The 12591-nt window shown below is 52.2% G+C and overlaps 1 protein-coding gene across 2 annotated transcripts in view; it reads right to left on the bottom strand.

The window, feature by feature from the left end:
• Window positions 1–357: 357 nt before the first annotated feature.
• The window catches only part of SCARA3 (scavenger receptor class A member 3), a 38434-nt gene continuing 26200 nt past the window's right edge, over window positions 358–12591 (bottom strand). For both annotated transcript variants that reach the window (XM_019636205.1, XM_019636206.1), the window contains one exon: window positions 358–2264. In XM_019636205.1, the coding sequence (XP_019491750.1) occupies window positions 1813–2264 (452 nt within the window). In that variant the 3' untranslated portion in view covers window positions 358–1812. The remainder of the gene's footprint in view (window positions 2265–12591) is intronic.

The following is a 12591-nucleotide window of genomic DNA, read 5'->3' as shown; positions in this document are numbered from 1 at the left end:
AAGAGGTATCAACCAGGTGTCCAAGTCTGTCTGATTTTTGTCTCATTTCGGTCAAAAACCTCCAGGGCCCTGCTGCCAGATTCATCAAGTTCGTCTTGTTTCCCACTGAGTTCCTGCTCTTCCTGACTAATCCCCTCAGACACCCTTTGTCCCTCATCCCAGTAGGACCACTGTGAACTTCTAGCAGAGCTCAGTGTTTTTTGGAGTGAGGGGCCAGGGCTTTGGGCCCAGGCGCCACAGTGGGACTGAATACCTAGGCCCTTGTGCACTGGTTCCTCTTCAAAAGCTGGGTGAGGAGGAGCCCCTGAAGACATCATGCCAGAAAGGTTCGGCAGAAAGGATCAGAAGACACCTCCCTCCTGGAAACAGCTCTTTACTGAGTCAATAATAGTATGTTGCATGATATTATATGTAGACAGGAGAATTACATGGCAGTGGGGGGTGGGGTGGGCGGGAGTGCAAACCAGTTGCACATCTATCACGAGAAGGGAGGTGGCATTAAGGCTACTGGAATGGGGAGAGGGGCTGGTATCTGAGTCAGGCTGGGGAGGCAACCGCTCCATGCCCCACCCCAGGGTTGGTTGGGCTCTACGGGAACATGAAGGCAGGGCCACTTCACAGTGAGTTGAGCCTATCTATGGGTGGCCTTCTCCCTGCTGGGGGAACGTGCCTGTGCTCCTTTTGGCCATGGTGCACAGGAAGTTGGGGGTGGGTGAGAGGTGACGTCCAAATGAGCCTCTTCTGGACGATCAGGCCCTTCCCTTCTCGTTCAGGTGTGCCGCTCTGCAGAGGGGCCTCAGGCCATTCTGGGTCATGGTGGGGTGAGGTCAGCGAGCAGCTGTGGGCAGGAGGGGAAATGAGTGCAGGAGAGAGGGCTGCCCTGTGATCAGGGGTCAGCCTTCCCGCAGACACTGCTGAGGGGCCCACCCTAGGAATGGACAGCGAGGGGACAGCTTCATAGGCAGCCTAGTGGCCACAGCCTCCACCAACCCTACTCCAGCTTCCAAGGCTGGGCACCACTTTGGCAGAATGCTCCAGGGCCTGGAGGGCATCCCCATGCAGGTGAAACTCCTGCTTGGATTCCTTCTGAAATGCTCCTGAGAGGTGGAGGCAAGGATGAAGCGAGACATTTTCTGGAGGTGTGAAAAAAAAATTGCCGTGGTCCTGGGTGCACAGTGCACAGGGCTGGAGAATGATGGCCCTGGAGGGTTCCTCTGTCCTGCATGAGACAGGGCAGGTCCCAGGACTCTGCTCCCATAGTAACAGGGAGGGGCTGGCGGTTGCCAAACCCACCTTGTTCCTAGCGTTTGAACCATAATCCCCTGCAAAAGTTTTCCTGGGTTTTTTCAACCGCTGGGGGACCCCAGAAAACTGCTGGCTGCAATGGGTGTGAAGATGCTGAAAAGACTGAAGTTGGTCACCAATTCAGAGACAGATTCAAGACCTTCCTCCCGAGGTAGCCACCTCCCTGGCAGGCTCAGTCACTGGGGGGTGGGGGGGTGGGTGTCTTCTGCCCTCTCCTCCTGCCCAGCCAGGGAAACCCATTTGGTCTCCCTGGCCAGCAGGGAAATGCATGCGTGTGTGTGTGCGTGTGTGTGTGTGTGTGTGTGTGTTTGTGTGTGTGAGAGAGAGGGGCTGCTTTCTATGGTACAGTCACTACTGGGGAGCCCAAAGGTACAGGGGCAGGCCTTGGGGCAACCCTCTTCGGAATCAAAGGACCACAACTTTCTGTAAGTGCGACTTCTGGGCGCTTGCTCTGCCCCGAGTCCCCTTCCCGGCATTCTGTGTGGCAGTGTGGGACTTGGACCCTGCTCAGTAGCGGCTCTGGCTTCCTGGTGGGCCCGGGGGTCCGGGGAGGCCAGGGGGACCCTGGATCCCGGGTTCACCCTTAGGCCCCATGGGCCCCCGCTGACCTTGTGAACCCGTCTTCCCGGCAATCCCCGGTTTTCCCTGAGGCCCTGAGGGTCCTGGAGACCCTGGGGGCCCCTCTGGCCCTGGGGGCCCCACATCCCCTTTGGGGCCTGGCTGTCCTTTGGGGCCTCCATTTCCAAAGCTGCCCTTTGAGCCTTTGAGTCCTGGGAACCCTCGCAGGCCGACCGGCCCCCTTTCTCCTACAGGTCCAGTTTCCCCAGGCTGCCCCTGAGGACCCTGGGGTCCTGGGGGACCCAAGCTGCCAGCGTCTCCTTTTGGTCCTCTGCCACCAACAGGCCCTTTCACGCCTACATCTCCCTTGAGTCCTCTTGGTCCTGGAGGGCCAGGGGCACCTAGGGTTAGAGAGAAGAGGGGAGAGGTCAGTCCATGAGGGGCAGGTCGCACGAGACTCTCAAGAAGTAGGTGCAAGGCAGTGGGCCCTGTGCCACCCAAGGGTTCGACAGGTGCAAAACCTCGGTCTGCCAACCGCAACTTTGGGAGTGCAGGCCTGTTACTTGACTTCTCTAAATCGGCTTTCCCATCTATGAAGTGGGGATGAGAACATGCATGGGTTGTGAGATGACACATGTAAGTGCCCAGCAGGAAGCCTGGTGCACAGTAGGCACACCGTGTTCTGACGTCAGGACTTGTCCATAGTTCCACACGTGCACTCAAGGTGGGGACTGAGACAAGCCTGTCCAGATTTGTCTGTCCTGCTCCAGAGGCTGGCCTGGCCTTCTATACCTCCTTCTCGTCTTTTCTGTACTCTCGCTCGCCACACCCCACTTCCCAATCCCAACTCCAGGCTTTGCTCATGACCTGTGAGGCATCTGGAACCAGGAACGAAGTCAGGTGACCTGGAGGAGAAGGCCAGGAAAGTAAGGCATGAGAAGCAGATGCCTCCCAGTGTGAGCGAGTGGTCACAGCAATAGCCAGAGAAAAGGCACCTCTTCCAGGAAGCCCACCATCACCACTCCAGCCTCTTCTCTGAGCTGTTGGGCTATTGCTTGCTGAAACTTTTAGTTGGCATGTAGAAAGAGAAGTCACAGTATAGAGGAAACAAACCCTCAGTGCCTATCTGGTGGACCCTGCTAGACCGTGGAACCCCAGGCAGATAGTGAAGGGGTCAGAGGTCAGATAACCTTAACATCCTTCTGGCTGGGTAGGCCTGCAAGTCACCACTTCTTAGAGCTGTACCGACCCTGAGGACATAAGCAAAGTGTGGCTGTCAAGCTGCCCAAGGCACGTCAGCGTGCCCAGGAGCACAGAGGAAAGACAGCCACCTGGCCTTGTGAGGATGGCAGCTGAGGAGAATACCTTTAATCCCCACAGGCCCAGGGCATAGCAAAGGCCTGTCTTTCTTCAGCAGTCTCAGCAAGGGATGATGGGGGTGGGGGGAAGGGAGCGGGGAGCAGTGGACCTCAGGGCCGACCTCAGGGCTGGCCTGGGATGTGAAGTCCAGCGCCCACAGTCAGCTTTCTCTGAGAACTCTGCTATTACATCACCCCCTTGGCAAGAGGATCCTAGAATTTTTGAGCTGGGTGGGATGCAGTCCAATTCCTTCGTTTCACAGAGGAGGCAACTAAAGCCCAGAGAGGTGAAGTGATATCCCCAGGGGTCCCTGAGCGGAAACCAGAACCCAGGTGGCCTCTCAGAGGGGAGGGGTCCTGTATGCTAAGAGCTGGGAGCCCTGCCAGAGGCCATGATCCCGTTCTGCATCAGTGCCCGCTCCCTGGCAGACACTGACAACACTGCTGTCCATCCTGGCCGATGCTACCTGCTGCCACCTACCCTCCCTCACACTCCCCACCCCTGCTTGTCCCCTTTTTGTCTCCTTCCCGGAATGTTTTTAAGTGGAACAGAGTGTCCATGAATACCACCCTCTATTATGATCTAAACTGGAAATCGGAGCCCAGACAGAGTCAGCCCCACCAGGGCCAATGAAAACCTTCCGGCCATTCCCTGCCACCACCTGCCACGCCCACCTCCCACACACAGCGGAGATGTGACCCTGCGTGGGCTCAGCTCACGTGGCCTGCCAGGAGCACAGGCTGGAACTCTGTCATCAGGCTAGCTGGGGGCAGGGGTGGGGCCGGCTGGCAGTTGCACTGCCTTGGCCTGTGAGCAGCGCCCAAGGCGGGACCTGTCCTTTGGTCACAGTGAGCCCAACAAGGCAGCCAGAACAACACAGAACAATGTGGGTACAGGGAGATGCCCGAACAAAGACTGCCCCCCTTCCCGCCAGCCTGGCAGATTTGCTGGGAATTGGCAAAGCCACAGTTCTGTCTTCACCCCAACTCTGCCCTTGGCACCCGTGCCAACTGAGGCTGGTAAACACTGAGCCATTCAGAGATGGAGTGGCCCTGGGGGCTGTGCGGGTGGACGGGCGTCAGAGGGCCACGGAGGGGCGACGGCAAGCCCCTGCCCATTTGCACTCATCTATAACTGAGAGTTGCACTCGACGGTTCCTTGGGACCCCTGTAGCTCCACGGCCACCCTTGTTCCTGCCTGTGTCCCTGCTCCTTGGCCTGTCTACTGCTTTAGGCTCACCCTCTTCCTGCCCCAAGGACTGGTTCCCAGGGCTTGTCCCCACCTCCCTGGTTCTTCACTGTCTCTTCTTACAACCACCTCTGTGACTTCCACAAACCCTATCTCCAGCCTCAACTCAGGCAAAGCCTGAGAAGTCTCATCTTGACAAGGACGCCCTGCCCTGCCCAACCCCGGGTGCAGCTGGAGCCCCCTAACTCTCTCTGGGACCTCATTCCTTCCCATGCCACCATCTTCATCAGGCTTTCTCTCCTCCTTGGCCCCTGAGGGGGCGCAACAGCAGGCTGCAAGGATTTCTAAGGGTTTCTATGTCAACAGCAAGGGAGACACGGCAAAGAAGAAAGACCCTCTCTCTTGCTTCTCCCTACCATGCTCTCGGCTCCTCTTTTTGGGGGAGCTCTCAGTGTCGTCCCTGGATGGAGAGGCTGGGTGCCCCCATGCTCTGGGTGAAGGTTTGTGCAAAAGCCTGAGTCGCACTGTCCACCTCATTTCCCCAGAAGCTGCAGCCCCAGCATGAGTGGAAGGGGGACAGTGAGGAAAGGGTTCCCTCCCCCTCCATACTCCCACCATGCTGCCACCGCTGACCCCATCTCTGAGAACCACGACAGAAGTCCCAGGCAGTAACCTTGAGGACATCAAGCGGGGTGGCTTCCTCTGGGGCTGCTGACGGCGGCCTCCCTTGCTGCCTGTGTCATGGGCCGGTGGATGAAGCCGGCACCATGTTGGCGCGCCTTTGACAGCCCCGCAATGCTCAGCCCCTGCCTCCCTCGCTAACGTCTCTGTGACCTGCCTTCTCTCGGAGAAGGGAGGGCGATGAGAGCAGGGAACGTCTGTCCACTGAGTCTCTACGACGTCCCCAGCACTGGACAGAGATTGTTGACCATTTTACAGATGAGAAACCGTGGCGCAGAGAGTGGCGACCTGCCCAAGATCACCAACCAGTAAGGGCCAAAAACAGGATTCAAACCCAGGCCTGAGAAGCGCTGAAACCCATGCTCCCCACCCTGCTCTCTGTGCTCCTCATTACGCGGTGGCCAGAGCTCCTAGCCCTTTCTCCAGTACCCCTGCCAGGGCCACCTGCCCGGGTGCTGCCAAGAGAAAGGGGAGCGTCGCCACAGTGCGGGGCAGGGGTGTCTCCCTCAGGTGAACTAAGCCTCCTGGGCCAGCCATGAGTCATGCGGTCAGAGAGGGGAGAGCTGGCAGGACCTGGGTCTAGCTGGGGAAGAAGTCAACAACCGTCCTTTAATGGTTAGCCTAGGGGGAAGGAGTGTGGACAGAGGCTGACCAAGGCGCTCTCCAGGACAGGGCACTCCTGACACAGCCCGGAATCATATCTTGGTATCAGCAGAGCTAAAGGGCAAAGGAAGGGAGGGCTGTGTGCTGCTCTGAGCAGTGGGGAGACATTTCAGGCAAAGGAAACGACTTGAGCAGCAGTGGCTGAGGTGTGGAGTTGGGAGAGGGGAACAAAACACTCTCGAGTCCTGGGGAGGACCATAATTACTCAGGAAGCCAGAGGCTGTAATTAGGCCATTCCGCCCATCAGGGTAGAGCCACAACTGACTGCATGTCTGGGACAAGTAGGTGGTCTGCTCCTGGTGAGCACTGGGAACAGGGAGGGGCTGGGGGTGAGCAGAAGTGCCAAGTCTCTCAGGGCACCAACACTACCCACTCAGGGGTGGGGTGGTGCCTGGGTAGGAGGGGCCCACAGTCCATCTCATAGCCCAAAGCAACAGGCCAGCTCACAAGGGTGGAAGGACATAGAGACAGAGGGGGTGCCTCTCGAGACACTGGCCTGGTGCCATGGAAGGCACACTGGCCTGGACTTCGGGGTGACCCAGGTTTGAGTCTCAGCTCTGGTATTAACGCTTTAGGTGGCTGAAGAGCGGGTAAGTCTCTGTCCCGCTTTGGACCTCAGGTTCTCCTCTGTTCAGTGACAATATTGGCCTGGGTCAGGGACTCTCAATCCTGGCTACTGTCACCTGAGGAGCATTGAAAAATAATGGCGAATGGACGTCCACTTCTGCTTAGAATGGACTAGTTTGTAACAGACTAACCCACCAAGGACAACCAAAATCATTAGCTAAAAGACCAAGACAACGTCCTGAAGGCCTTGGAGAGAGATTAAGGGCCAAAGTTCCAGGGAGAAGGGGGACTCATGGAAGAAAGCCTGGTAGCCTTTGCTACTTTTCCTGTCAAGGCCTTTGTTGGGCAGAGAGGATAAGAAGCTAAAAGGCAGACTTCAGCTGTCAGGCTGAGACGCTGAGTAGGGCTTTCAGCAGCTTCACCGGGCTGGAGTTCAGGGTCTAGATTCAGGAGAAAAGGTGAAAAGGAAAGAAACAATGTGTGGTGCTGGGGAGACGATCATTGGCATTCACGGCTGACAAAGTGGCAGGGCCACCTAAAAGTAAGAGCGTATCAGAAACAGCCCGAGTGTCATGGTGAGGTTCCCTGCAGACACCGGCAGAAGCTTGCATGGTCCTCTTTTTCATCAGTCACCTTTGCTGCTCGACAACAAGCAAGCCTACTGATCCTGCACTACAGGCATTCCCCCCACGTCCCCAGGAAGCTCCTCTGCCCTAAACGACAGAATAACGCGACCTTCTCTGGTTTTCCCTTTTTAACGGGGAAAGGCCTGATCACTTTAGGAGTGAGAGTAGGATGGAGGCTGGTGCTTAGGGAATAAGACTGCAGATTTGATCCCTCTGTAGCTCGTCTTTCTTGCCCATCCTCTGCTTCTACCCTCTGTTCACGCTTTCATGTATGCATTCACCAAGCAAACGTTTCCTGAGTACCTTTCAAGGGCCAGGCAGTCTGCTGAGTACTGAGTAAGACAAGGAGCCCACCCCCAAGCAAATCCGATTCAGAATCATCCTTTACATTAGGACACCCTTTCATATTTTACAAAAACACTCATACAACTACCCCAGGGGATACAGGTAGGACAGGTATCAATGTCCTTATTTGAGGATAAGGAAACCAAGGTAACCTGAGCTCCTAAGCCAAGATGGATGGTTTCCTGTCTCTAATTCCCAAGAGACAGCCCTAGCATTGACACAGAAATCACCCTACGGAGTAGGAAGACAGGGATATTACGAGAGGCACAAACACGATGGAAGAAAAAAAACCACAGGTTTTCTGTGGAGCAAATGGAAGCTCAGGGTTAATCACAGAGCTGGCAGCGGTCTTGGAGAACAGCTGGTCTTATCCCTTCATTTACAGATGCAACAAGCGAACAAATGACCAAGCAAACAAGCAAACAAAAAACGGGCCTGGAAAGATGAAGTGATTCTGCTTAACAACCCCGAGCAAGTGAGAAGCCAGACTCCTTTCCCATGCAGCTTGAATCCCAGCCCTGTCATCAGTACTTGGCACCTTCCATGCTGGCTGTGGCCATTGCTGTCCCCACTCTCTTTATACTAGAGAACAGCTCAGCTCCGGCCACAGGGAGGCTTCATTGCCAGCTCCAGCATCAGAGCCTGTCAACACCTGTCTATGCACGAATAAATGAGTGGCGAGGTCCTGGAGGAAGGCATAAACATTTTGTCCTTAAAAATTTTTTTCAGATGTGAGAGATTTTACATGCGGTGATTTAACAACAAAGAGGAATGTTGGCCAATAAAAAAATATATACACAAATGTGCAGAGGTTGAACTAAGAGTCAGATGTAGCTCAAACAGAGGTCCCACTTTACTCTCCAGCTAAGACGAGGTCCTTCGATGAGCATGCTGCCATTATTAGGACAGGAGCAACTATAAATTCCGATGACTACGGTTGGGTTGGGCCTAGAAGAAGGTTCTCAAATCTTCCCCTTCTTCTCCACACCCTACACCTAAGCAGGACTGAGCAGAAACGCCTTTTTGGTATCTGAAGCTCATGCTATCTGTGTCTCCTCTTCTGGCTGGGCACTAGACATGCGCATCCCAGAGCCATGTCGAGGAGTCAGGATTTTAAATTATAGTGTGAGCCGGAGCTTATTCCTAAACCTTTCCCACTGTCTTTCTGTAAAATAAAGACACCAACGCCTGCCTTGCCCACTGTGCAAAGATGTGAGGCTAAGATGAAACAAAGCATGTGACTGGGCTTTGTCATGGGAAAGCTTTATATTTCATTTGTTCCTCGGTTGAATCCAACCAAGATACAAAATTACTAGAGGATGAACCATAAGAACCATCTACTAATGCCTTCACTGAAACACTGTTTCCTAGGGGTCACACAGGTACATATTTTCGGTGAAATACTGTGGGGAGGTGTCAGGAACCAAGGAAATACTCAATACCTGAATTTGTTGCAAAAATACGACAGCAGGCAAATAAAATCCACACCACCTGTCCCCGGTCACTCCCTCTAGCATCACCAATCTAGATTAAAGAAAGAATTAGCCTGGGGCAGTAGAAACGCTTAATGATATAAAATGAAGACAACACAGGTTTGAAACTAAACGGTTAAAGAGAATCAGAGAGGTTAGTTCCAAGTCTGAGCTCCATGGAGAGAACAGAGCTGACTGGGATAGTGGGAGCTTTCCTCTTTCCTCCTGGATAATCGGGCCCAGATGTTTGTTACCCCCCCCCCAATGTCAACTATATGTTCTGGAACTGCCAGATCTCAGTGGCTACTTATTCTATTCTCTAGAGCCAAGAGCTGCTATATTTTTAGGTTGAATATTCTTCTTACAAAGACACACACTTCCTGGGGAAGAGTCCAGGGAGCCTGGATGTAGCCATACAAATTCCTGGAAAGGAACCCCGGTTAGGGATCTTTGGAACCATTTTCTAGGAGAAAAACTGTTGGATATATTGCTCTAAAGGACTAGAATGAAAAGATAATGGTGTTTCTTATGGGTTGAATTGTGTCCTCTCAAAATGCATATGCTGAAGTCCTAATCCCCAGTACCTGGGACTATGGCCTTATTTGAAAATAGGGTCTTTACAGAGGTAATCAAGTTTAAATGCGGTCATTGGGGTGGTTCCTAATCCAGTATGACTGGTGTCTTTATAAAAAGGGGAAATTTGGACACAAAGACAGACATGCACAAAGGGAGGAAGATATGCACCTAATGTCACATCTTGGGGAGTTAGGAAGCACTCTAACAGTTTGGTTGGTTGGCTGAAACGTGGGCCAAAGGAGACCCACAGTGGTGAGTTTGCAACGCCAGACCTGCCTTGGTTTACTGTAGAGGAAGGGATTAAAGGTTTAGGGAGATTGGAATGTTAGGGTGGATTTGTCACTTGAGACCTACTTACCCACCCTGGGAAGGTGCAGAGCACATGCCTTTCACCTGGAAGGTGAGGAATAAATTCCTGAGGGGAGCCCTGGTGTCCTTGGAGAGCGCTGCGATCACGCTTCTCTGTAGCCCAGACCTCACAGTGGGAACTGCAGTCACTGACCTGGGAAACCTACATGCAATGGGGTGACTGGATCCCGGGATGGCAGGGGCCAAGTGGTGGCACTCAACCGCCAAAGGCAGGGTGGGCGAGGGTCCTGAATGGACAGCAGGGACAAAGCAGCAATCAGGATAGTCTGACACGCAGACTTTTGGTGTTAGCTAGCTGATCATGGTGTTCCTAGAGCTGAAATGGATCGGAAGCCTACTGAATTCTTACTTGTTCTGTATGAGCAGAAAAGTTCTAGGTCAAGTGAAAAAAGTCTAATCGGAATCTTAAAAACAGAATTATGGCCCTTCAATCAATTCTCAGGCTTGAGCCAGTTTATAGACCCAGAACCCCTTGAATGAAAGAGAGGCTGGGTTCCCTTGGAAGGCCTCCAGTGCACTACCAAATATTTATACTGTTGGTCTTTCTCCCAGCCTTCCCCAAAGGGACCTATGGCCGTTTACCAGGGTCACTGTGTATTAGGGGGGAGGAAACACTCAGAGCTTGCAGGCACTTCTGGACACTGGCTCTGAGTTGACACTGATTCCAGGAGACCCACTGTGCCCCACCAGTCAGAGTGGGGTGTCTAAACGGCCCCAGTCTGAGTGAGCGTGGGTGTGCATGAGCGCACCCTGTGATGGAAGGGCACCCTATCCTGGGTGGGTTCCGCCTTGTGCCCTGAGCTGCTGGGAGTCTCCAACCACCAGAGACTGTGCACTGGAATAAACGGGTGGCAAAATCATTCTCTTACTTATTCTTATCCATCTTTTTCAAATGTATGTACAGCTCACATTTCTTTCAATGTTTAATATTAGGAGTTTTTTTTGGGTCTTTATTTAGAAGCCTGGTGGTGTTTTTTGTGACTAGAAATAGGCCGCGGGCACTTAACTCTTGTTTATATCGATTAGTATGTGGTAAAATTCATTTCGTTATGCATCGATTTGGTAAAAGTCGCAATTCCCAAGAACCTATCGACGCCGTTAAGAGAGGACTTACCGTATCCAATTCATGGGCTGTGGCCAACGGCTTGGCTAGATGGTCAGGGACTTGGAAAGAACATGATTGGAAAACTGATTATAAGGAAATCTGGGGAATATGTGGATAGTCCTTTCTGAATAGGCAAAAAATGTTAAGATATTTGTGTCCTGTGTGAATGCTCACCAAAGGGTGGCCTCAGCACAGGAGACTTTTAATAATCAAGTGGATAGGATGACCTGTCCTATGCATCCCAGTCAGCCTTTTTCCCCAGCCCCCATTGTCATCACCCAACAGGCTCATGAACAAAGTGGCCATGGTGGCAGGGATAGAAGTTATACATCGTCTCAGTAACATGGACTTCCAGTCATCAAGGCTGACCCTGCTATGGCCACTGCTGAGTGCCCAACCTGCCAACAGCAGAGATTAACAGTGAATCCCTGATATATGGCACCATTCCCCAGGGGGATCAGCCAGCTACCTGGTGGTAGGTTGATTACATTGGAACACGTCCATCATGGTCGTGTTGTTGTTTTTTACTGGAAGAGACAGTCTGGATATGGATATGCCTTCCCTACATGCAATGCTTCTGCCAAAAACACCATCCATGTCCTTACAGATTGTACCCACCATCATGGGATTCCACACAGCATTGTTTCTGATCAAGGAACGCACTTCACAGCAAATGTGGTGGGGCAACTGGGCCCACAATCATGGAATTCACTGGTGTTGCCATGTTCCCCACCATCTTGAAGCAGTTGGCTTGTTGGAAGGGTGGAATGGCCTTTTGAAGACTCAGGTGCAGTGCCAGTTCGGTGGCAATAACTTTCAGGGCTGTTATATATGCTCTGAGTCAGCATCCGATATATGGTGCTGTTTCTCTGACAGCTAGGATGCACGGGTCCAGGGATCAGGGGTGGAATTGGGAGGGGCACCACCCACTGCTATCCTTAGGGACCCACTAGCAAAAGTTTTGCTTCTTGTTCCCAGAACCTTAAGCTTTGCTGGCTTAGAGGTATTGGCTCCAAAGAGAGGAATGTGTCTGACAGGAGATACAACAATGATTCCATGGAAGAGAAAGTTAAGGCTGCTGCCCAGACACTTTGGGCTCCTCGTGCCTCTGGATTCACAGGTAAAGAAGTTACTGTACTGACTGGAGTGATGGATCTTGACTACCAAGGAGAAATTGGACTGATCCTCCACCTTGGAGGTAAGGAAAAGTATGCCTGGAATACAGGAGCTCTCTTAGGACTTCTTAATATTACCATGCCCTGTGATTAAGGCCAATGGGAAACGACAACCATCCGATCCAGACAGGACCACTAACAGCTCTTTAGGAATGAAGGTTTGAGTCACCCCACCAGGTAAAGAATCACAACCAGCTGAGTTGCTTGCTGAGGGCAAAGAGAATATGGAATGGGTGGTGGAAGAAGGTGGTTATAAATACCAGCTATGAACATGTGACCAGTGACAGAAATGAGGACTGTGCCTATCAAGAGTGTTTCCTTCTTATAGTTATTAATACATATATATTAATATATAATATCTTTGTTTCTTCCCTCTCTTATCTCCATATCATGTAACGTAAAATATAAAATGTATTGATTTTATATCACAGTATTTAGATATTGTTAACTTTATATCATAGTATTTCAGTTATGGGCTATCAAGGAGAAGAGCAAACATCACCAAAGGACTTTATCTCCTCTTCTGGGGAAGGAGTTAGTGTGTTTTAGGTTGTACACCGGACAGTCACATCATGTACGTTAGGTGGATTTATGGCCTTGTT

This window comes from Hipposideros armiger, unplaced genomic scaffold (genome assembly GCF_001890085.2).
Source record: "Hipposideros armiger isolate ML-2016 unplaced genomic scaffold, ASM189008v1 scaffold_27, whole genome shotgun sequence".
Classification (NCBI taxonomy): domain Eukaryota; kingdom Metazoa; phylum Chordata; class Mammalia; order Chiroptera; family Hipposideridae; genus Hipposideros; species Hipposideros armiger.
This window is presented reverse-complemented; position numbering and strand designations above follow the sequence as displayed.